Raw genomic sequence first — 21,486 nt, forward strand, 5'->3', positions numbered from 1 at the left:
TACCGTTACGTACATAGTAAAGATCGTTTGCCTATTGCATAATCATATAGCAGAAACTCCAAGATGATTTACTGAAAATTCTTAAATTACCAAAAGGCTATACCAAATTGGTCATGCACAAGATAAATGTATAAGCTTCAATGGTTTACTTATATGCCATCCATAATCAGGTCAGGGGAAATGCTCTTGTTTAAAATTGTTACTAAAATTTAGAAATAACCATAACAAGAAAAAAAAGATGTGTAGGACTTATATTGAAAAAAACTCAAAAAAAAAGTTTTAATAAAAGTAGTGTAGAAAAGGGCTTGAATAAATGGAGACTCTTCTCATTTTCCTTAATGAGATGACTAAACATTGTAAATACATCAATCAATTTACTCAAGTAATTTATATGCTTAATGCCATGCTAATCCTTCCCCCCAAAAAATTGAAAGTTAAAAAAATTACTTTGGGTATTAAAAAATTATTCTAAAGTTCACCAGAAGAATAAAGATGGAAAAATAGATTTACAAATAATATCCAGAAATTGGCTAATAAATAAAATTATGCTTTCTCCTGAATGTCAATAATACAAAATCAAATTCCATGTGAATTAGTTAAATCATTACAAAAATAAAAGTTTAGAAAAAAAACTATTATATTTTACTACTTTACGAATGGAAAAGTACTTCTAAGAATGGAAGTGGTGTCGGAAATCACAAAGGGAAAATCTAGATTTGATTATAGAGGAAAACAAAACGCTGTTTATTAATGAAACATCATAACAAAATTTAAAAGGCAATACAAGAATGAGAGAAAATATAAAACAGAGGGATATCTTTAATAGGCAAAGACATATGTAAAAACGAAGCAGAAAAGTAGGTGTGTGAATGACAATTCATAGATGAGGAAATTCAAGAGCCAATAAATGCATAGAACACTTTCACCACTAATAAAAGAAATGCAATAAGTATCTGCATATGATACACAATGTTGCAGATGTTTATAATTTACATAAAAGATACTGAACTAGGGCTGGGCTCAGTGGCTTATGCATGTAATCCTAGCACTTTGGGAGGCTGAGATAGGCGGATCGCTTGAGGCCAGGAGTTCAAGACCAACACGGCCAATGTGGCGAAAGCCCGTCTCTACTGAAAAATACAAAATTAGCCGGGTGTGGTGGTGGGTGCTTGTAGTCTCAGCTACTTGGGAGGCTGAAGCAAGAGAATTGCTTGAATCCAGGAGGAGGAGGTTGCAGTGAGCCCAGATCATGCCACTACACTCCAGCCTGGGTGACAGAGTGAGGCACTGTCTCAAAAAAAAAAAAAAAAAAAAAAAAAAGATACTGAACTAGGCACTTGACATCCAAGATGTCCACTTGGCCCTTTTCTAAGTGTACTTCACTTTGTTTTCATTCCTCCTCTAAAGCTTTTTAATAAACTGTCACTCGTGTTCTAAAAACAAACAAATGTCTTTCATCTCATTTTTTACTCAGCATTATCTATCAAAGGGACTGGATGTCCCATCTAGTTTGTACTTTAGTTTCTAGCTCATTACATAGGAAATGCAAATAAAAAACACAATGAGATACCACTTCACACCCACTAAGATGGCCATAACTTATTTTTTAAAAAAAGGAAAAGGAAAATAGTAAGTGTTGGTGAGGAAGTGGAGAGAAATTGGAATTCTCATACATTGCTGGTGGGAATGTGGAATGGTTCAACTGCTGTGGAAAACAGTTTGTGTGTTCCTCAAAAAGCTAAACATGGAATTAACATATGACCCGGCAGTTCCACTCCTAGATATATACCCAAGAGAATGCAAAATAGGCATTCAAACAAATACAGGTACACAAACATTCATAGCAGCACTATTCCCAATAGCCAAAAGTCAGAAACAACCCAAAGTCCATCAATGAATGAGTGGATAAATAAATTGTGCTATAAACACATAATACAATTTTATTTGGCCATAAAAATGAAGTGTTGATACATGCTACTATGTAAATAAATCTCAAAAACTTGTACTAAGTGAAAGAAGCCAGACACAAAAGGTCTCATACAATTCGATTTACATAAAATAGCAAGAATAGATAAATCCATAGAGACAGAAAGCAGATTGGTGGTTGCCGGGGGCTGGAGGAAGGAAGGAATGGAGAGTATCTGCTTAATGGGATGGGGTTTCCTTTTAGAGGAGAACATTTTTTTTGGAACTTTAAATAAAGGTGGTGGTTATGCAACATTGTTAACAATACTAAGTGGCACTGAACTTCTCACTTTAAAATAGTTAATTTTATGTTATGTGAATTTTACCTCAATAAAAAAATTCTTAAAAAAAATAAACTCAGTGATATCCAACCATTAAAAATATAAGTTACATAGCTCGTATATAATCAACTTACTTATTACTGCACTATGAGGGGCACCCAGATATGTAAGACAGAGTCCCAACCTTTGGTTGTTGGAGGACTATCTAAGGATACAGAGATCAATAAAAATAAAAGAACTACCACGAAAGAAGTGCCCTCCAAGTACAAAGAGAGTTCAAATATGTACATCTGGTTGTGGAGAAAGGAAAAACTTCTCAAAGAATTTGAAGTGAGCTTTAAGGGTTGAATGGAATTTTTACTGTTAGAGGTAGAGAAATACAATATCATAAAGAAAGATGTGATCCCTACAAGAGGATTACGTGGTAAGTTGAAAGACATTAAACAGTCCAACCTGGTCGTTGTCAAAGCTATATACGTTGGGCACAGAACTGAAGACCAGGTGTCAAAGCAGGATGGCTCTGTCCCCTTTGTGTCCCCAGTGCCTAAAGCAGTGTTTGGTGCATGCTTGGTGATTGGTAAATGTCAAAGAAAAAGATAAAAGATAAAATATAGCCGGGCGCGGTGGCTCAAGCCTGTAATCTCAGCACTTTGGGAGGCTTAGGCGGGTGGATCACGAGGTCAGGAGATCGAGACCATCCTGGCTAACACGGTGAAACCCCGTCTCTACTAAAAAAATACAAAAAATTAGCCGGGCGTGGTGGCGGGCCCCTGTAGTCCCAGCTACTTGGGAGGCTGAGGCAGGAGAATGGCGTGAACCCGGGAGGCGGAGCTTGCAGTGAGCCGAGATGGCGCCACTGCACTCCAGCCTGGGGGACAGAGCCAGACTGCGTCTCAGAGAAAAAAAAAAAAAAAAAAGATAAAATATAAATGTACATTTTACAACCTTTTTTATAAGGCTAAGCACCAGGAAATCTATAAAATAGTAGCAATATCTAGCACCATTTATTACCACTGAGGCAGCGGGTTAAGGAATGTATTCGCAGTGTCAGGAAAGCACAGGGTCGCCAGAGTGAATTGCATGTGGAATTCTAGAAGAACTTTGCTTGCTATCCTATGGGATTTGGACTGCAATTTTAATACAACAGGGAATCATTATGGTCTATTTTCTCAAGATTCTGATTAAGTAGCATAAGCGAGTGTGGAGCATCATGAACTCATGCTGGCAAATCATGAGGGCAGACAGGTAAGGAATCTGCCCTCATCTTTGCACTTAGCTTTCTAGGCCCATCCTCTTGGAGCTGTAGTGGGGATCTGGGGACACAGGAAGAGGGAAATGGCCGAGTGCACGGTAAGTGCACCCTTTATGGTGATGAGAACCTGCCACAGAACAGAATGCTGTTGGCTCTGTTGTGCCTGATGAAGAAAAGGAAAGGGTGGTCAGCACAGAACCTGGGGCCAGATTCCATGCAGCACTCTGCAACTACAAAGCAGCTCGACGCTGCCGCTGCCTCGGTGCCTTCTTCATTCACCTCCACAAAACTCTTGTGCACGAACTTGGACAGACACAGGTCTCTCTCCGCTGACATTGCCGACAAGTCAGCCTTGCCCTGTTGGAAGGCATCAACAATTCCCAAATGCCGAAGCACAGATTCCATGTCATAATCCTCTTGTAGTTTAAATTTTGGAAGGAGAACTTCAACCTCAGTACTCTTCATACAGTCTGGCTTGGTCCAGGCTGTGAGTTTCTCAAAAGTGAGACTTTTTTCCACCTGAAAGACCAGAATTAGACTTTAAGATTCCGACTTCAGTGCACATGTACAAGCGCACAGGCACTCACAGTTCCCTTCCTCCCCTTGCACGTAGGTGTTGTTTGTTCACATAGGATCAGTGGCCCCTTCATCTGCCAGAAGCTTGTGAGCACTCTTACTTGTCCTATGTCCCATGTGCCACTTCCTTGACAAGGGGGAGAGACACCAAGCAGTCAGAGGCAGGAAGGCTGTGGCTGTCCTCTCCTTATCCAACAACTCCAGAGACATCTTGTATTGTGACAAGTGTCAATGCCCAGGCGACTGTGTTTTTTTTTTCATAGTCTTTTTAAAGACAACAAACCATTGCTAGTAAAGAAAAGGATTGGAAACGAAAGGGCTCTCAGTGTGAGCCACTCCAACAGGATTATCTGTCCCAGGTGAGATTCTGCATAGTTTCTGGAGCAGAGAGGTTACCAGAGGATTATCTGCCCCAGAGAGATTCTGCATAGTTTCTGGAGCATAGTTTCAGGAAGGTGGGCAGAGGGAGAGCCAATGGCTGCTGCGCACACAGACCTCTTTAAGTCATGGGGTCCCACTGCCTGCCATTTGCCATGGTTGACTCTCTCACCCTGGAGATCCATGCTGAAAGGAAGCCGAGTGCCTGGATGTGCCCTCAGAGGCTGCCTCTGGTCCCACCCTCTGAGCACTGGACTTCACACCTCCCTGGATGCCCCCTCCCAGCCTTGTTAGGTGAAAGTTAAGACTTCCTCATTCTCTATTTCAGGTTCCTAGACTTTAAAAGCATAATGCTAAGAATGATGATTGTAATAATGGATCACATTTGTAGAGCATTTACTAGTTGCCAGGCAATGTGGTAAGCTTGTTACCTGAATTACCCACATTTTATCCTCATCATAACTACGAGGCAATAACCCTAAGCAGTCATTTATGCTTTTAGAGTTAAAAGTCTGCCATTCATCAAACTAGCAGGATTTTTATAAGCTTCCTCCTACCTGATTTATTTTAAAAGGCATTTTAACCGTCCCCCACCCCTTCTAGCGATGAAAAAACAGAGGACTGAGATGTGTAGTTTGGCAGATCACGCAGACAATATTGGGAAAAGTCAGCCTTGAACAAAAGTTCGATCCCAACGCCAAGTGCCTGCACAGTGTGCGTCTGCCGCATCGCCAACTCAGAAGGTGAATATGAGAGGTGGAAGTGGCGCTCGAGTTCTGCCCGCAAAGGTGTCCCTGGGTTCTTCCCGCAGCCCGGGTCTTACCGTGCTGAGCTCCACGCCGTCGTCAGGCAGCAGCACCAGCAGGCTCAGCTCCTTCCCGGCGTAGGGCAGCTCCAGCAGCTGCGCGCGCACCTCGCCCACGTGGGCGAGCTTAAACGTGGCCTCCTGATACATCATCTGCACTGGCCTTTGCTCCTCCTGGGGGAAGGATTATTGAAAGACGCAATTAAAACTTTCAAAAGAGCTGCAGTTGCCTCCAAGAGTGTTTTCAGCACCTGTGATGGAAACCGCCACATTCATGCCCCAGTTAACACTTAAAAAAAAAAAAAAAAAAAAAAAGTCAACCAGTTCCTTCCTATCATCATTGTAAACAGACACAGTACCACCCTGGGAAAGGTTTTCTTCTGCAAAATAAAATGTGATACTCTACATTTTCCAGAGGAGAAAGATGTTTCTCATTTAAATTGTGCTCAGCAAATAGATCTAAGAAAGCAATATAATCAAATGAAATTAAATACAAATTCGTTTTGATTTAATTAGAAAAAAATGTGTATTGTTTTTCCTATTTATCCAACCCAACATATGAGAAAAAAAATCATAAAGTGGGATGAAACTTATAGTTCCACAACAGCACGACAGGGAGTATAAATGGATACACTCTCTCAGAAAGAGTAACGACCTACATATGTAGTAATGTATTTTAACCCAATCTTTTCAATTCTGATACTCTAAGGAAATAACTTTTTTAAAATACAGAAGAGGCATAAGCACATAGAAGTTCAGCAAAGTATTACATTTATTAATGTAATACTTTAAAAAATTGATACAGATCATTTATTATAAAAATTAAAATAGTTCTAAAACCAGGGTTAGAATTCTCCTCCTCCCACCCTTTGCAACTAGAGAACTAATTTTTTTAAGTTAAAGTACACCTTACAAAAAATGCAGGAGGGTTACCTGCTTTTGTTTTTTAATTGCATTAAAATAGTATCTTTTTAGGGGCTGGAAGATTTGGCAAATTATTCTAATGCCTGCCTTAATTAAGTTTTACTTCAATGTCAAAACTAAGGTCTTTGTCATGAATTTTTAATATTAAAAAGCTGTAAATATTGAATTAATGATAATTAGTTAACAATTCAAATCAAAACTTACTTTAATTTTAAAAATAACTAATTAAAGACACATTTTCACCTTCTCTCCCTCTACCCTGCCCTATACTGCCTCTCACTCCCACATATCACACTACTTTAACAGTTTTTTTGTTTGTTTGTTTGTTTTTTGCTTTCTAGCCAAGTAAATTGGGCTTATAGGAAGATCTTTAGTTTCCAAAACTAGGTGGCAGCAATGGTTTATGAGAAATTATCAAAGGCAGTTAAGAGCAGTGATAAAACACTACATATATATATTATATATATATATAATATATATATGCAGCAAATATCTTTTACTCCTTCCGTTTTTTTCTACTGAGTTAAGAAATTCATTCAGAAATACTTGAAGTTTCAAATTCCTTTTGGCTTACGCTTATGTCACTTACACTTTTACAAAGTTAAATCTTTCCATTCAACTTCTTCATCAAACTAGCAGGATTTTAAAAAGCTTCCCCCACCTGGTTTATTTTAAAGGGCATTTCCCTTGTGTATGTGTCGTCAAACGGTTCATTCCACTTTCCTTTGAAGTAGATGGCATTGACAAGAACCAGCCTGGTTTCTGCATCAATTGAGCTACCCGGCAACAACTCTTCAATTTTACCTTTCAAGAAAAGTAGAGACTACATTCAGTTGCTTTTTATAAGAACCTGATGCATTCGATGATCCTGGATCCTTAGTTGGAAGCAAACTTCTGTTTTCAACTTTGCTGAGTTTGGGTTGTTATGTAGAGAAATAAAAACAGCACATATGAGTGGTATTCATGATTACTGACACCTTGAGAACATCCACCAAGTTGAGGATGGTGAAAGATACCTAAGTCACTCGAGGAAAGCAGGTTGGTACAAAGTAGAAAAATTACACCAGGTTGGAGAACAAGACCAGCAGGAAATGTGATAGGCTGAAGGGGTGTTTGTCTCACATGGTTAATTGGAGTGTTTGATCCAACCCTTCATGATCACACCCAGTTCTAATGTTCTGTGACTACACATGGACATGTCAGAAGCAACCAGAATGGATGGCTCAAAGTGGGAAGAGCTGACATTGGGCACATGGGGAGTTTCCAGAAGCTTTTGGAGGAGATATTCCTGCTGTATCCCCTCAACAAAGCACTAGGCATCCCTGGAAAAGAGGATGTGGGCAAGCAAAGATCACCCCTTCTTTCCCTGGAGATCAAGTGGTACTGTTTCAATGAACTGAGGGCATCCCTGCTAACCCACTGCCTGAAGAGAGCATCCGTGGTAAATACTCCAAGCAGGAATGCGGGAAACAACTGCTGAGACTTTAAGCGAAGAATGTCTCCCATTCTTTACCGTCTCATTTATTCACAGAAATGGAAATGTTCCCGGTGGTACTAAGCATAATTGGCGCAGAGGAGTCTGAATGGTTCATCAGACCATCATTGGTCTTGGAGGCCTAGACTGGAACACGTCACTTTCTGAAATGTAGATGAATAAGGTTCAACCCCAAATGGAGGGTATTTTCAGTCTGTGGAACTGATCAGCCCTGAGAGAGGGTCTGCAGTTAACCAATCAAATGTAGGCTTATCGAGTCAAACTAAAGGAGCTTAAGTGGAAGACATGAAAAGTCAGGAGTGACCTTAGCAGGTAAAGGTAATGGTGATGGAGGTCCCCCAGAACCTAGGAAGAGGCAGCCCAAGTGTATACCTCAGGCAAGATCTGTCCACCAATCTCCTTCTCGCAGAGACAATGGAGTCACCTGACATGTGAATGTTACAGGCCAGGGAGAGTATATTTTAATGCAAGTTATTAAACTGGAAACCTGGCCTGAGATTCTTTTGACATTTGTTTTTTTGTTTGTTTTTTGTTTTTGAGACAGGCTGGAGTTCACTGGCATGATCTCAGCTCACTACAACTTCTGCCTCCCAGGTTCAAGTGATTCTCATGTCTCAGCCTCCCAAGCAGCTGGGATTACAGGCATGGGCCACCACACCTGGCTAATTTTTGTATTTTTAGTAGAGATGGCGGCGGGGGGGGGGGGGGGTCCCGCCATGTTGGTCAGGCTGGTCTTGAACTCCTGACCTCAAGCGATATGTCCACTTCGGCCTTCTAAATTGCTGGGATTACAGGCGAGAGCCACCATGGCTGGCCCTCTTTTGACATTTGTATCAGCTACTCTGGTCCTGGGAGAATAGACAAAAGTAAATCTCTGTTGCTGAAAACCTGAATGTCTGATCAGAACCTTTATGAGTCCATCAAGGTTCAGTATGCCAGGAGGCCCTGCCAGTCAACACTACTCTGACCATCTGAAACACCCGTGAAATTAGAGGGGGTGGAGTGGAGAGGTGGAGGTGGGTGAGGAGAGAGAGGAGGGATAGGAGGGAGAGGAGGAGGAGAGAGGATATAAGAGGAGGGAAGGAGGAATAGGAAGAGCCGCAGGAGGAGGACGGGTTGGGAGGAAGGTGCAATAACTTGTCATTCTGACCTTCGGTCTTTTTTGAGACCCAGGTGTTGATGTGTTTCCTGGACTCTTCTGCAGCTCTGATAAAGGAAAGCTCCTTCAGCTCAGCATGGTAGAATTGAAGACAGGATTCCTTAAACGTCTTTGGAGAGAAAAATGTTCAGTGAGGCTGCATTGCTAAATACAAATGTCAGCAAACTTCCAAAAATTCTAAATATGTTACCTTTTTTTAATAAAAAGAATATACATAACTCTTTAAAAGTGATCATGTGAAGATATGTTAAAATATCAGAGTTTGTGAATAGGTATGTATTGAACCCTGAATAACCAGAAATGAACTTGAGAATTTTACCTTTCAATTTTACCTTTCAAGAAAAGTAGAGACTACTTTTGCAATACTAATACAAGGTATAATTATAGAATTGCAGTCTTTAAAAAAAAAAAAAAGAAGTTTAGGCGGGGCGTGGTGGCTCACATCTGTAATCCCAACAGGCAGGAGGATCACTTGAGACCAGGAGTTTAAGACCAGCCTGGGCAACGTAGTGAGACCCCATCTTAGAAAAAAAAATAGTGCAATTTTTTTTAATTGGTTAACATAAATTTCTCAATTTCTCTAGGGTCTTTCTCCCAGACTCTATATCACCAGGTATGTTGAATGCAACTTTTATTGTTCTATTGATTCAACTTACTGAGAGGAACTGACAAGTTTTCTCTCCAAAGAGCCTGTTGGCCGTTCTCAGCAGGTACTGTGTGCCAGGCTTGTTCACTTCAGTGAGAAGCAACTGGAAAGCCCGATGAATGTCTTCCTCTGTGTTTAAAGACAGTGCCTGTTGTGAAAGATAATTTTAAAAGTTATCAAGATAGCTCTTTGATGGCTGGGGAGAGGAGAGAGAGGGGACAGAAAACAGGCGAGTAAAAGATGTAGCCATCCTGCCTGAATGGATCTCGCTTGTTTAAAGATCAGTAACACACAAAAAATGACAAGGGTGAGAAAAGCTCAGAAAAGAGGTTGTGATAAAATCTTGCATCAAAAGGAAAATATAAATGCACCCTAAGTGGTGGGAAAATTACCTCTAAAATTTATAGTGAAAAAAAAAGATGCAGTTAAAAAGTTAAAAGCAGAAAAAATGCATGGAAAAATAGACAGAAATACAATCATCAGAATCCTCAAAAGGAAACAAGGATATTACATGAGCAATGTGATTAATAAGACAATAACACAGTTATTAAAATTGTACCCTATAGGGACTACGTGTGTATATTAAATATTTCAAAATATATCACACATATTGGGCCATAAGAAAAGTCTCAACATCCCAATACATTCTGAAATACAGAATTATATAGATCATATTCTCTAACTTCAATGTCGTAACAAAAAGTCAGCATTATAAATAAAATGCCAACAAAATGAAAATGACCTACAAAATATTACTGAAAACACTTTTCTAAATAATTAACTCTTCAAAGTAACAATTAAAATACTCTTCTAGGCCAGGCACAGTGGCTCATGCCTATAATCCCAGCACTTTGGGAGGCCAAGGCAGGAGGATTGTTTGAGTCCAAGAGTTTGAGGCTAGCCTGGGCAACATTGCAAGATCCCGTCTCCAATTAGCTGGGCATGATGGTGTGTGCCTGTGGTCCCAGCTACTTGGAAGGCTGAGATGGGAGGATTGCTGGAGCCCAGGACTTTGAGGCTGCAGTGAGCTATGATCAAGCTGCTGCACTCCAGCCTAGGAGACAGAGCAAGACCATGTCAAAAAAAAAAAACACAAAAAATCCTCTTGTAAACAAATATTTAAAATATTCTTCTAGGCTGGGCACAGTGGCTCATGCCTGTAATCCCAGCACTTTGGGGGGCCGAGGCGGGCAGATCACTTGAGGTCAGGAGTTCAAGACCAGCCTGGCCAAGATGGCGAAATCCTGTCTCTACTAAAAATACGAAAATTAGCCGGGTGTGGTGATGCTTGCTGGTAATCCCAGCTACTTGGGAGGCTGAGGCAGGAGAATCACTTGAACCCAGGAGGCAGAGGTTGCAGTGAGCCAAGGTCATACCATTGCACTCCAGCCTGGGCAACAGAGCAAGACTCCTTCTCAAAAAACAAACAAACAAAAAAATTCTTCTAAATAAGTATATGACATATGATTTAGAAAATAATCAAAATATGGGTGATATATATTAGACCAAAGAGTTTGGCCAAAGATAAGTTAAAACATAGCATTGTTTTCAATATTACCAAGAAAGTAATAAAATGCTAAAACTTTAAAATCATTACGTTAGAAAAGATGCAGAAAAACTCCCAAGGAATTTTGGGACAAACACAAAATGATCAATGAATCCAAGAGCTGGTTCTTTAAAAGAAAACACACATACATACAAAACAGACAGCCACCCACCACATGTAAGAAAAAGCACCCCAAAGTAAAGTTATATGTGAAAAAGAGGTTACAGCAATATAAACAAAGGGAATGTTAAAACAAAAACTCTATATAATTATTTTCAGTAAAGTACAGATTATAAGTTACCAAATGCCAGTCAAAAATATGAATACTAGCCAGGCATGGTGACATGTGCCTGTAATCCCAGCTACTCGGAAGGCTGAGGCAGGAGAATCACGTGAACTTGAACTTGGGAGCTGGAGGTCGCAGTGAGCTGAGATAGCACCACTGCACTCCAGCCTGGGTGACAGAGCGGAGACTCTATCTCAAAAAACAAAACAAAACAAAACAAACAAAAAACAGAATCTATCAGTCACAATGAATGAACAAAAAAAAAGAGGGAGAGAGAGAGAATTACTTCTAAAAAGGCTTAGATGATCTTTTGAGGGATTTTTTTTCTAACATTCAAGCAATTTCTATTTCTCATGCAATACACACTGTTCTATAACACAGAAAAGAGGAAGCTACTAAATTTATTTTAGACAGCTCATAGACTGTTGATAAGAAACCCTGTCAAAAATAGAACAGAACCAAAAGCTAAGGCCAATTTCACCTGAGGCTGTGACACCACTATTACTATTCATAGCCAACACATGTTGAGCACTTGCTTTACATGGACTGTCTCACTGAATCCTCACATTAGCTGAAAAAACATTTATAAAAGTAAAGATACCATATAATCACCAAAGTACAAAATGTCAAGTGAAAATGGGGAAATAGGGCCAGGCGCAGTGGCTCACGCCTGTAATCCCAGCACTTTGGGAGGCCAAGGCAGGTGGATCACGAGGTCAGGTGATCGAGACCATCCTGGCTAACACAGTGAAACCCTGTCTCTACTAAAAATAAAAATTAGCTGGGCGTGGGGGCGGGCACCTGTAGTCCCAGCTACTCGGGAGGCTGAGGTGGGAGAATGGTGTGAACTCGGGGGGTGGAGCTTGCAGTAAGCTGAGATCGCACCACTGCACTCCAGCCTGGGCGACAGAGCAAGACTCTGTCTCGAAAAAAAAAAAAAGAAATAGGACTGGAGGAAGATGCTTTACATTATCAAGGGTGGTTGTCTCTGTTTGATGGATCCATAGGGATTTTTTCCTCCCTTCTACTTTTATTTTTTTTTAAATTTTTATAGTGGACTTTTACCAGTTATATAATGAAGGAAAAATAAATAATTCTTTAAAATATTTCTGCTGCCATTAACGCTTCCCTGCATGTTACAGGTAGCAACGTGTACTCAGTATGTTTGGTGTCTCACAAGCATCCAGTTGAACACTGGAGCCATAGAGGGAGCTCAGTCTCACACCTAAGAAGGTACCTAGACAATTTTGGTGCTCTCAAAAAAGCTTTCTATAAGGGTTTATCGGTGAGCCTAAAACATAGAAAAAGATCATAAAGATTTCAGAATAAGGAACTTCAGAATCAAAATGGAGTCACTAATGTTAAAAAAACAAAACCAAAAACCTTTGACAAACAGACAGCGAAGGCCATGAAGAGAGGGTTCTCACGCTTGAATGCCTGATAACACAACTATCACAAAGGACTCTGTAAAAACCTACACTCTTGCACAAAGGCCATCACAGCCTTACACAACAAAATACTTGTGCAAGGACGTCTACCCAGGAACTCCCCGTCCAACCTCACACTGACATCACCTTCGTTATTGATCTTTTTGCCAAAAATAATTATTTCAAAGGAATTATGTAATCCTCTTTACTTTTTCCTTTAAAAATCTTAGTGTTATTTCACCTCCCTGAATGTGCACATAGCTTGCCATGGCATGCATATTTTCATTGCAATGCCCTATTTCCAAATATATATATCTCTTAGAGAGCCTCTCTGTGCTTATTATTAAGGCTGGTAGCCTTTACACATAAACCCTCCCTTCTTCACACAATGAGCTGGGAAATTATTAAAACGAGTAATTCACTACTGAAAAGCGTCATCAAAGAAAAAGACAGTCATATTGAACAAAGGACAACTCCCATGATGAAGGCGTGTCCAGCGGCCTGCGCTCAGGGATGACGCTTTTCGGTTTCATCTCACGTGTCTGTCTCCTCTCCTTTCCACAAACGTCTGGGGACAAGCACTGATCTTGAATCATTTCCACAGGTTCTCTGAGTGTTGGTGAGACTGAGCTGAGCAGTACCTGCACAGTGTGCAGCTGTAATGAAGCACTTGCCCTGGAATCCTTCTTGCAAATTTCTGTTGATGCCCTCCCTGAGCTGTTGGTACAGAAACAACTTGAAACAGGTATTAACCTTCCTTACCAATGAAAGTTTAGTTACAAAGTCTCTTGCTCCAAAAAAGAGGTAGGTCTTTGCAACTTATGTTTCAAATAATTTCAGTGTCATTTTCTAAAGAAAGATTCTGCGCTAGGACAAGACAGCTTGGATGGTCTTTTCCAAGGGATTAACCGAGGAAAGTTTCCCCCAAATAAATCTCGGTGGAGCAGAGTTCCTGCCTCCCTGCCCTGCCCTACTTCTTCCCCAGTGGACCCCGCCTCCCTGAAACGGCCAGTGCACACTCGGGCCCCAGTCCTGCCCTCCTTTCTCAGTGGCTCTGGAGTGTGAGTGTGAAGCTGGTGACAGAACACGCAGCCCAGGCCAGTCCCTGCTCCTGGCGAACGGGCAAGCTTACCTGGGCCATCTGGGTTGCGGTGTTTCCCTTTGCCCCTAGGAGAACCATGGCCAGGGCAGAGGAGATGCTCACAGGAGAACAGAACACGTTGTGCGAAGGGTTATCTTGACACAGTATCTTTAAAAGGCGTATGGCAAAAGTACCACTTGCATTAGAAAGAGTTTCCATGATGCAGGGCCTGGAAGGGAAGAATAAAGAGAGATGCAGTTTCCACACTCCCTGAATGTTACTGACCTACTTACTACAGGGCAATTTTGGAATCGTACTTTTTGTTTTCTTCTCAAAGTTCATAAGTATTTTAAATTGGAGAAAAATTTATTTTCTGTTAGTCTCTGGCCAAAAATTAAGTGCTGGCCAAAAATTAAGTGCAAATGTTAAGGTAATTAGCTAATGTGATGGCAGCAGCTCAAACCAGCAATAGCAACAGAACTGGCTCGCCTGCAGAGCTCACTGTCTTTCTCTCTCTCTCTCTCTCTCTCTCACACACACACACACACACACACACACACACACACACAGAGCTGGAAGCAGTGAACTCCAATTCTTTCCGTAAGGACCAGATCGTCCCATCTGAGGAGGAGAATGGGGTCACGGAGGAGGAGGAAAATGCTGTTCTTATTCTTGCATGCATTTACAAAGAGTCCTTGTGAGATTTTCAACTGGGCACCAGCCTGTGGCCTCCCTGACATTCAGCTGATACACAAAAGACACTGAGATGCTGAATCTGACCCAGAGACAGACAGCTGTGAGGCAAGGAGCTGTCATCCAGAGGCAAGTGAGTGCGTCCTGGACAGCCAGGGTGGAGCCAGTCTGCTCCCAGTCAGCCAGCCTGCCCCAGGCCCACGCGGCCTGACATCCCAGTGACTCCATTCAGAGCTCCTGCCCATCACCAGCTTCTGCACATCATGTGGCCCTTGAACACAGAGTGGGACTTAGACAATTGTGTGTTTTTGCTTCATTTTGTTTTGTTTTTAATGTGCTTCCTAACTCAGAAACATCTATTTGGGAGCTTTACTCATTACTCCCAGCAAAAGCCATGAGTGTAGATTGTGCGTGAGAGGAAGGATCTGATCCCTGCAGAACGCCAGAATGGAAAGGCAAGAAACAGCCCAAGGTGAGGAGTAAAACAGGCGAGAACAAGGAGGTGGTGCCTGTGAAGCCACTGGAGACCAAAGTGTGAATGTGAGGGGGTGGGTCTCTTGGCCACAGGTCTGAAACCAAATGAACCCCCACCCCCAGGCTGCAGTTCCCAGTGCACTTGGAAATGAGACCCTGACTCCTCCAGGTGAGCCTGGGAGACCTCCCTGACTCCTTTCCATCTCCCCCGCCTCCCCTACACCCATCCCCAAGGCCTGCCCTCTACGCCCACATTTCTTCCCACTTCGGATCCTGTGCCTGGTCCAATGCCCAGGCCCCCTCCCGAGCCTCTGGTCTCCCTAGAGCCACTCCCCACTGTCGGGACACCTCATCTGTGCTCCCCAAAACGCCACGCAAAGCGCTGGAGAGCCTTGGACAATGAACACAACCCACTCCCCCAGCCACCCCCACACGCCACAGCCACACGGCACCTCAGAAGGTGGTGTTAATCCTCTTGTCCTTCCTCCTAAATCTCCCGGGGCCCTTAGGCCCCTCAAAGGTGGCTGCTCAAAGCCACCTCGTTAAAACGGTGTCTTACCCACCTGCCCCCTCCCTTGATCCAGCCTCACTGAGGTCACAGCCTCCACCTCTGGCCATCCTGAACCCCTCCCAAAGTCACCTCTTCGCAAACACTGTTGGTCCCCCTTAGAAGGCCGCATGTCCATCACGGGATTAATTCCACTCACCCTCAAACACCGCGGCCCGGAGGCTCTGATTCCCACCCTAGAGGAGGTTCTCTTGACCCCGCCGGCGCGACCCTCCCCAGCACGACCCTTCCTCCCGAAGGTGATTCGTCATCTTGCTGGCGGGCCCCACAGACCGCAGGCTCTGCAGGCGAGGGCTGAGCCTGGCTCCGCGGATTCTCAGGACCCCGTTCGTTTAGCTGAATTATTGAAAGAATTAAGATGGATAAGAGTGCTCAGATTTGAAACTCCGAGACTGGTGGCTTTTTTTTGTTGTTGTTGGTGGTGGTTTTTTTGCGTTTTTCTTTTTTTTGTTTTGAGACGAAGTCTCACTCTGTCTGCCAGGCTGGAGTGCAGTGGCGCAATCCCAGCTCACTGCAACCTCCGCCTCCCGAGTTGAAGTGATTTTCCTGCCTCAGAACATAGCTGACATTATTACAGGCGTGGGCCTCCATGCCCGGCTAATTTCTGTATTTTTAGTAGAGACCGGTTTTCACCACGTTTGCCAGACTGGTCTCGAACTCCTGATCTCCAAGGATCCGACCGCCTTGGCCTCCCAAAGTGCTGGGATTACAAGCGTGAGCCACTGCGCCCGGCCGAGACTGGTGACTTTAAAGGACAGTGAAGAAGCAGGACAGACGTTATCCTGCGGATCCCAGAGCAGAGAAGAGCAGTGAGAAAACAGGGCCAGCAGGTGGGGAAGAGGCTGCAAAGGAGGGCTTCGGCCAGGGAAGGGCAGCAAGGAGACATCCGGGAGGGAGGCGTCCGCGGTGGCTGTGGGCCGCCAAGGCGGAGACCGGCTGCGCGCTCCCAGGCACCCCCAGAGACCGTTGCTGACCCCACCGAGAAGGCACCGCCTCCCCGGGGCTCTTGGCTGAGCGACCCCTCCTGTCCTCCGGTCCCATCTCTCGGTGGCAGCCGGGGGCTTGAAACTCGCCACTCCCGTGCTCCACCCCGGCCCTGCGCGGGGACGCCCTCACCTGCCACCTAGTCCAGCGCTGCCGCCGTCTCCGTGCCGCGCTCCGAGCCTGGACGCCGATCCCCGAGGCGCAGTCCCGGGCCCTGCTGCTGCGCTCGCCGCGGACTCCCGCTAGGGCCTCTGCAGGCACCGCTTTTATACCGCAGGGTCGGGCGCCTCCCACGCTTTCTGCGTTTAGGCGGAGCCTGGCGGGACCAGCGGGGGCGCCGCGCGTGGTGGCCGAGGTCAGAGCTAGGAGCAGGGTCAGGTCAGGGTACCCCCAGTCCTCCCCGCCCAGGGCGATGTCCGCGAATGCTCCCGCCAGCCTGAGGCTAGCCAGGTTCCCAAGGCGCGCGCTCGGCCTCACCCACCCCCAGCGCCAGGGCCTCTTCAGGACCGGGTTCAGAACCTGACATCCCAGAGAAGTAGGTTGGGAGCCTGCGGCGTCCAGGGCCTCCGCGCGAAGAAACAAGGCGTCTGCGGGAAAGGAGACAGAGCCTGGAACCCTGGGCTTTTCTACTTAAGGAAGCGAAGGTCGGGTGACAGCCAAGCTCCATGTTCCAGTGGGAAGGCCCCATGGGTCTGTGTTCCACGCCTCTTGTCATGAATATGGGGGATTCACTTAGAACCAAAGCATTTGTTCCAGGTCCCACCACTAACTAGTACTAGTCCTGGGCCCAGAACCAGGCGTCCTCACTCCTAGTACCCAAGCCCTTCTCTAGCCACAGGTGTTTGGGCTGCGGTGTGGTGTAAGCAGCCCCGTTTTCCCGCAAAGTGATGGGAAGAGACACTGAGTCACACGGGCTCAGGACACTCCTTGTGTCCTCTATCAGGGGGTCCAGAGGCAGGGACTCGAGGGAGTTGATGCAGCAGTTCGTGATGTCATCAGATATCCCCCCATCCCCTTCCATCTCAGGCTGGACTCAATTGGAAGCATTTCATGTTGGCACGGTGACGTCCAGAGGAAGGGAACAGACAAATGGCTCTCTCTGGAGCACGGAGCGTCGCCCAGAAGCCGTGCCCTCCTGTTTCAAATTGACCAGAATTAGAGCTTTCTCCTGAGGGCCTGAATTAGGGAGAAGCAAGCCAGGTGCCTAAGGCACAACATTTCAGGAGGGCCACACGCATAGGTGCCAACCCTGCATTTGCGCGGCCCTGAGAATCAGAGCCTCCTTCAATTTGACACCCTAGGTGCCTAGCTTGTTTTTTAAAATAAGACCTTTATTAAAAGACAATTCACGGACCATAATATGCATCCTTTTAAAGCATACAATTCAATAGTTCTTGGTATATTGACAAAGCTGTCCAACTCTCACCACTATCTAACTCCAGAAGGTTTTCATCACCCTAAAAGGAACTGTGATACCCATTAGCAATTATTCTCCATTTCCTCCTTCCCACAACCCCTGGCTTCTGGGAGAGGCTCCGACCTCCAGATTTCTTTTCTGGCCCTGCAGATTGACCCACTGTGAAAATTTCATGCAAATTGAATCATACAATATGTGGTCTTTCCTGACTGCCTTCTTTCACTTAGCATAATGTTTTCAAGGGTCATTCTTCATGGTTCCAGGTAGCATTTGTCAGTACTTTATTTCTTTTTATAACTGAATAATACTTATAAAAATATTATAAAATCAAAAGGGAAATTAGAATGTATTTTGAAATGAATAAAAAATGAAAATAAAAACATCAAAATTTGTAGGATGTTATTAAGTCAGTACTTTGGGGAAATTTTACAGCATGAAATGCTTATATTAGGAGAGGAGAAAGGCTTCAAATCAATGACCTCAGTTTCTACCTTCAAAAACTAGAAAAAGTATAAATACATTGAACACATAATCAGTAGAAAAGAAGAAATAATAAAGATTAGAGAATAAATCAATGATATAGAAAACTTTATAATGATAGAGACAATTGATTAAACAAAAAGCTGTTATTTATTTATTCACTTATTTATATTTTTGAGGTGGAGTCTTGCTCTATCGCCTAGGCTGGAGAGCAATGGCGTGATCTTGGCTCCCTGCAACCTCCACCTCCCAATTCCAGCGATTCTCCTGCCTCAGCCTCCCAAGTAGCTGGGACTATAGGCATGCGTCACCATACCCAGCTAATTTTTGTATTTTTAGTAGAGATGGGGTTTCACCATGTTGGCCAGGCTGGTCACGAACTCCTGACCTCAGGTGATCCTCCCGCCTCAGCCTCCCAAAGTGCTGGGATTACAGGCGTGAACCACTGTGCCTGGCCATACCCATGAATTTTAAGGCAACAAATGGGGGCATCGTTGTCAGTGCCATTGCAAGAAAGTGTCTGAGTAAACGTGGACCATGATGGCATAGTGCAAACACGTTAGCTGCCTCTGTGCTCCGAGGCCTAGAGGAAACGTGCTTTCAATCCAAATCATATGACCAGCGATGGAAAATGGGTTTAGCAAAGGATAAAAAAACAGAACTATGAAAACAAGGTTATTTTAGTTTTTCCTTTCCTTTCTCCTCTTTCCCCCACTAAAAATTGTATGGGGGGAGGGGCATGAAATCTGTTCAGAAATAGCTAAGAATCAAGAGATTTTGCAATTACCTATATTTTTCATTTAAAATCTCTTCTACTTTATTACTTTAAGAAAGTCACAACATATCACAAAAATATTTCTTTATCTGATTGCTCATAATGGTTTTCCCAGATAGAAAATACACAGGGCCCCAGAGGAAGCATTTTTCCAGGATTTTCCAACACTGTCCAGAGGAAGGGAGTCTTTGATCCTCACACCAGGTCCAAGGATTTTTCAAAAATCACTACTTCATGATCAGACAAGCCCAAGAGAAATAACTGAATCATGTTGCTGGCCTGAAAACCTGGCAAACATGTGTAAGCAGACCTCCGACACTGAGGACCCACCCAGCAGCAACTTCCTTCCTAGCTCCAAGTTCACTGCAAATAAAGTCCCTCACCACCAATGACCCAGCCGTTGTGCGTCTCTAGACTCCTCTGCATCTTTAGCAAAGGCCACATTTTTCCAGCTCTACCTGTGGGCATTTGACACACTTCCTTAAAGTCCTGCAAAGAGCAAAATATGGAGCGTGGCCCTATTCATTCTGCAAAGGTTTCCACAACTTTGAAAACATTTCCCTGCCCCCAACATGTTCCTATCATGCTTGTGACACAGTCAGGTTCCATTCTAAGACTCATGCATTCAGTTAACAAAAAATAATTCGCTTCCTGCCATGGGCTTGGCTTGGCACTTGCTGGGAACTTGGTACCAAGTTGAAGACACAATATCTGGCCCAAGAGGGCAGCAGTCTGAGGGAGAGACGGCGAGCACACCGAGGTACTTCCCAGGTGCCCTGAACACCCCTAGAACGCCCCAGCCCAACACTTAAGCTCCACAGGGACTTTCCACTAAATCTTCTGTCTCCCACACCGGACTGCGAGCCTCAGGACAGCCTAACCCTCCTTTACTAATTTTTATATTAGCACACTGTACATTTGGCCCCCCGGTACCTCAGGTTCCACATCCACAGATTCAACCAACTGCAGATGGAAAATATACGGAAAAAAAAACTTAAAAAAATCAAAAAATAATACAAATTTTAAAACAATACAGTATAACGGCTATTTGTACAGCATTTACATTGTATTAGGTATTATACATAATCTAGAGATGATTTCAAGCGTATGGGAGGATGTTACACAGGTTACATTTGCATAGGTTATATGCAAACACTATGCCATGTTATATTAGGGACTTGAGGATCCGCAGAGCTCAACGTTCGCTAGGATCCTGGAATCAATCAGATACCAAGAGACAACTGTATTTGTTGAAGCATATTTGTTGAATGATTGAGAGGCTTCGTACTGGGATTAGATGATCAAGAAGTAGAGATCTGCAAGTGGGCAAACAGGGAAACGGCATTTCAGATCTGCATCATCCAGGTGGCTTGAGAGAACAGGGACCAAGGAAGGTCCCTGAAGATGGACTTGGAAGGGTCTGGAGGTTGTGTGTGTGTGTGTGCGCTCGAGTATGTGTGTCCAGGTTGTGTGTGTGTGTGTGTGCTCGAGTACATGTGTCGAGGTTGTGTGTGTGTGCTCGAGTACGTGTGTCGAGGTTGTGTGTGTGTGTGTGTGTGCTCGAGTACGTGTGTCGAGGTTGTGTGTGTGTGTGTGCTCGAGTACGTGTGTCGAGGTGTGTGTGTGCTCGAGTACGTGTGTCGAGGTTGTGTGTGTGTGCTCGAGTACGTGTGTCGAGGTGTGTGTGTGCTCGAGTACGTGTGTCGAGGTTGTGTGTGTGCTCGAGTACGTGTGTCAAGGTGTGTGCTCGAGTACGTGTCGAGGTTGTGTGTGTGTGTGCTCGAGTACGTGTCGAGGTTGTGTGTGTGTGCTTGAGTACGTGTGTCGAGGTTGTGTGTGTGTGCTCGAGTACGTGAGTCGAGGTGTGTGTGTGCATGTGCTCGAGTACGTGTGTCGAGGTTGTGTGTGTGTGCTTGAGTACGTGTGTCGAGGTTGTGTGTGTGTGTGCTCGAGTACGTGTGTCGAGGTTGTGTGTGTGCTCGAGTACGTGTGTCGAGGTTGTGTGTGTGCTCGAGTACGTGTGTCAAGGTGTGTGCTCGAGTACGTGTGTCGAGGTGTGTGTGTGCTCGAGTACGTGTGTCGAGGTTGTGTGTGCTCGAGTACGTGTGTCGAGGTTGTGTGTGTGTGCTTGAGTACGTTTGTCGAGGTTGTGTGTGTGTGCTCGAGTACGTGTGTCGAGGTTGTGTGTGTGCTCGAGTACGTGTGTCGAGGTGTGTGCTCAAGTACGTGTGTCGAGGTTGTGTGTGTGTGCTCGAGTACGTGTGTCGAGGTTGT

General features: G+C 44.2%; 1 protein-coding gene across 2 annotated transcripts; it reads right to left on the minus strand.

The window, feature by feature from the left end:
- Window positions 1-1,914: 1,914 nt before the first annotated feature.
- SERPINB9 (serpin family B member 9) lies at window positions 1,915-17,152 on the minus strand. 2 transcript variants are annotated; one of them, XM_016954810.3, is made up of 8 exons: window positions 16,673-16,783; window positions 15,696-15,892; window positions 13,873-14,050; window positions 9,492-9,629; window positions 8,827-8,944; window positions 6,843-6,985; window positions 5,276-5,431; window positions 1,915-4,017 (listed from the first exon to the last, which is right to left on the minus strand). In XM_016954810.3, exons 3-8 carry the CDS (start codon window positions 14,038-14,040, stop codon window positions 3,610-3,612), a joined length of 1,131 nt encoding a protein of 376 aa, XP_016810299.1. In that variant the 5' UTR covers window positions 14,041-14,050; window positions 15,696-15,892; window positions 16,673-16,783; the 3' UTR covers window positions 1,915-3,609. The 2 variants fall into 2 exon arrangements, with proteins under 2 accessions (XP_016810299.1, XP_001160054.1); XM_001160054.8 differs by lacking the exon at window positions 15,696-15,892 and having other exon boundaries at window positions 16,673-17,152.
- Window positions 17,153-21,486: the final 4,334 nt, after the last annotated feature.

This window comes from Pan troglodytes, chromosome 5 (assembly GCF_028858775.2).
Source record: "Pan troglodytes isolate AG18354 chromosome 5, NHGRI_mPanTro3-v2.0_pri, whole genome shotgun sequence".
Taxonomy (NCBI): domain Eukaryota; kingdom Metazoa; phylum Chordata; class Mammalia; order Primates; family Hominidae; genus Pan; species Pan troglodytes.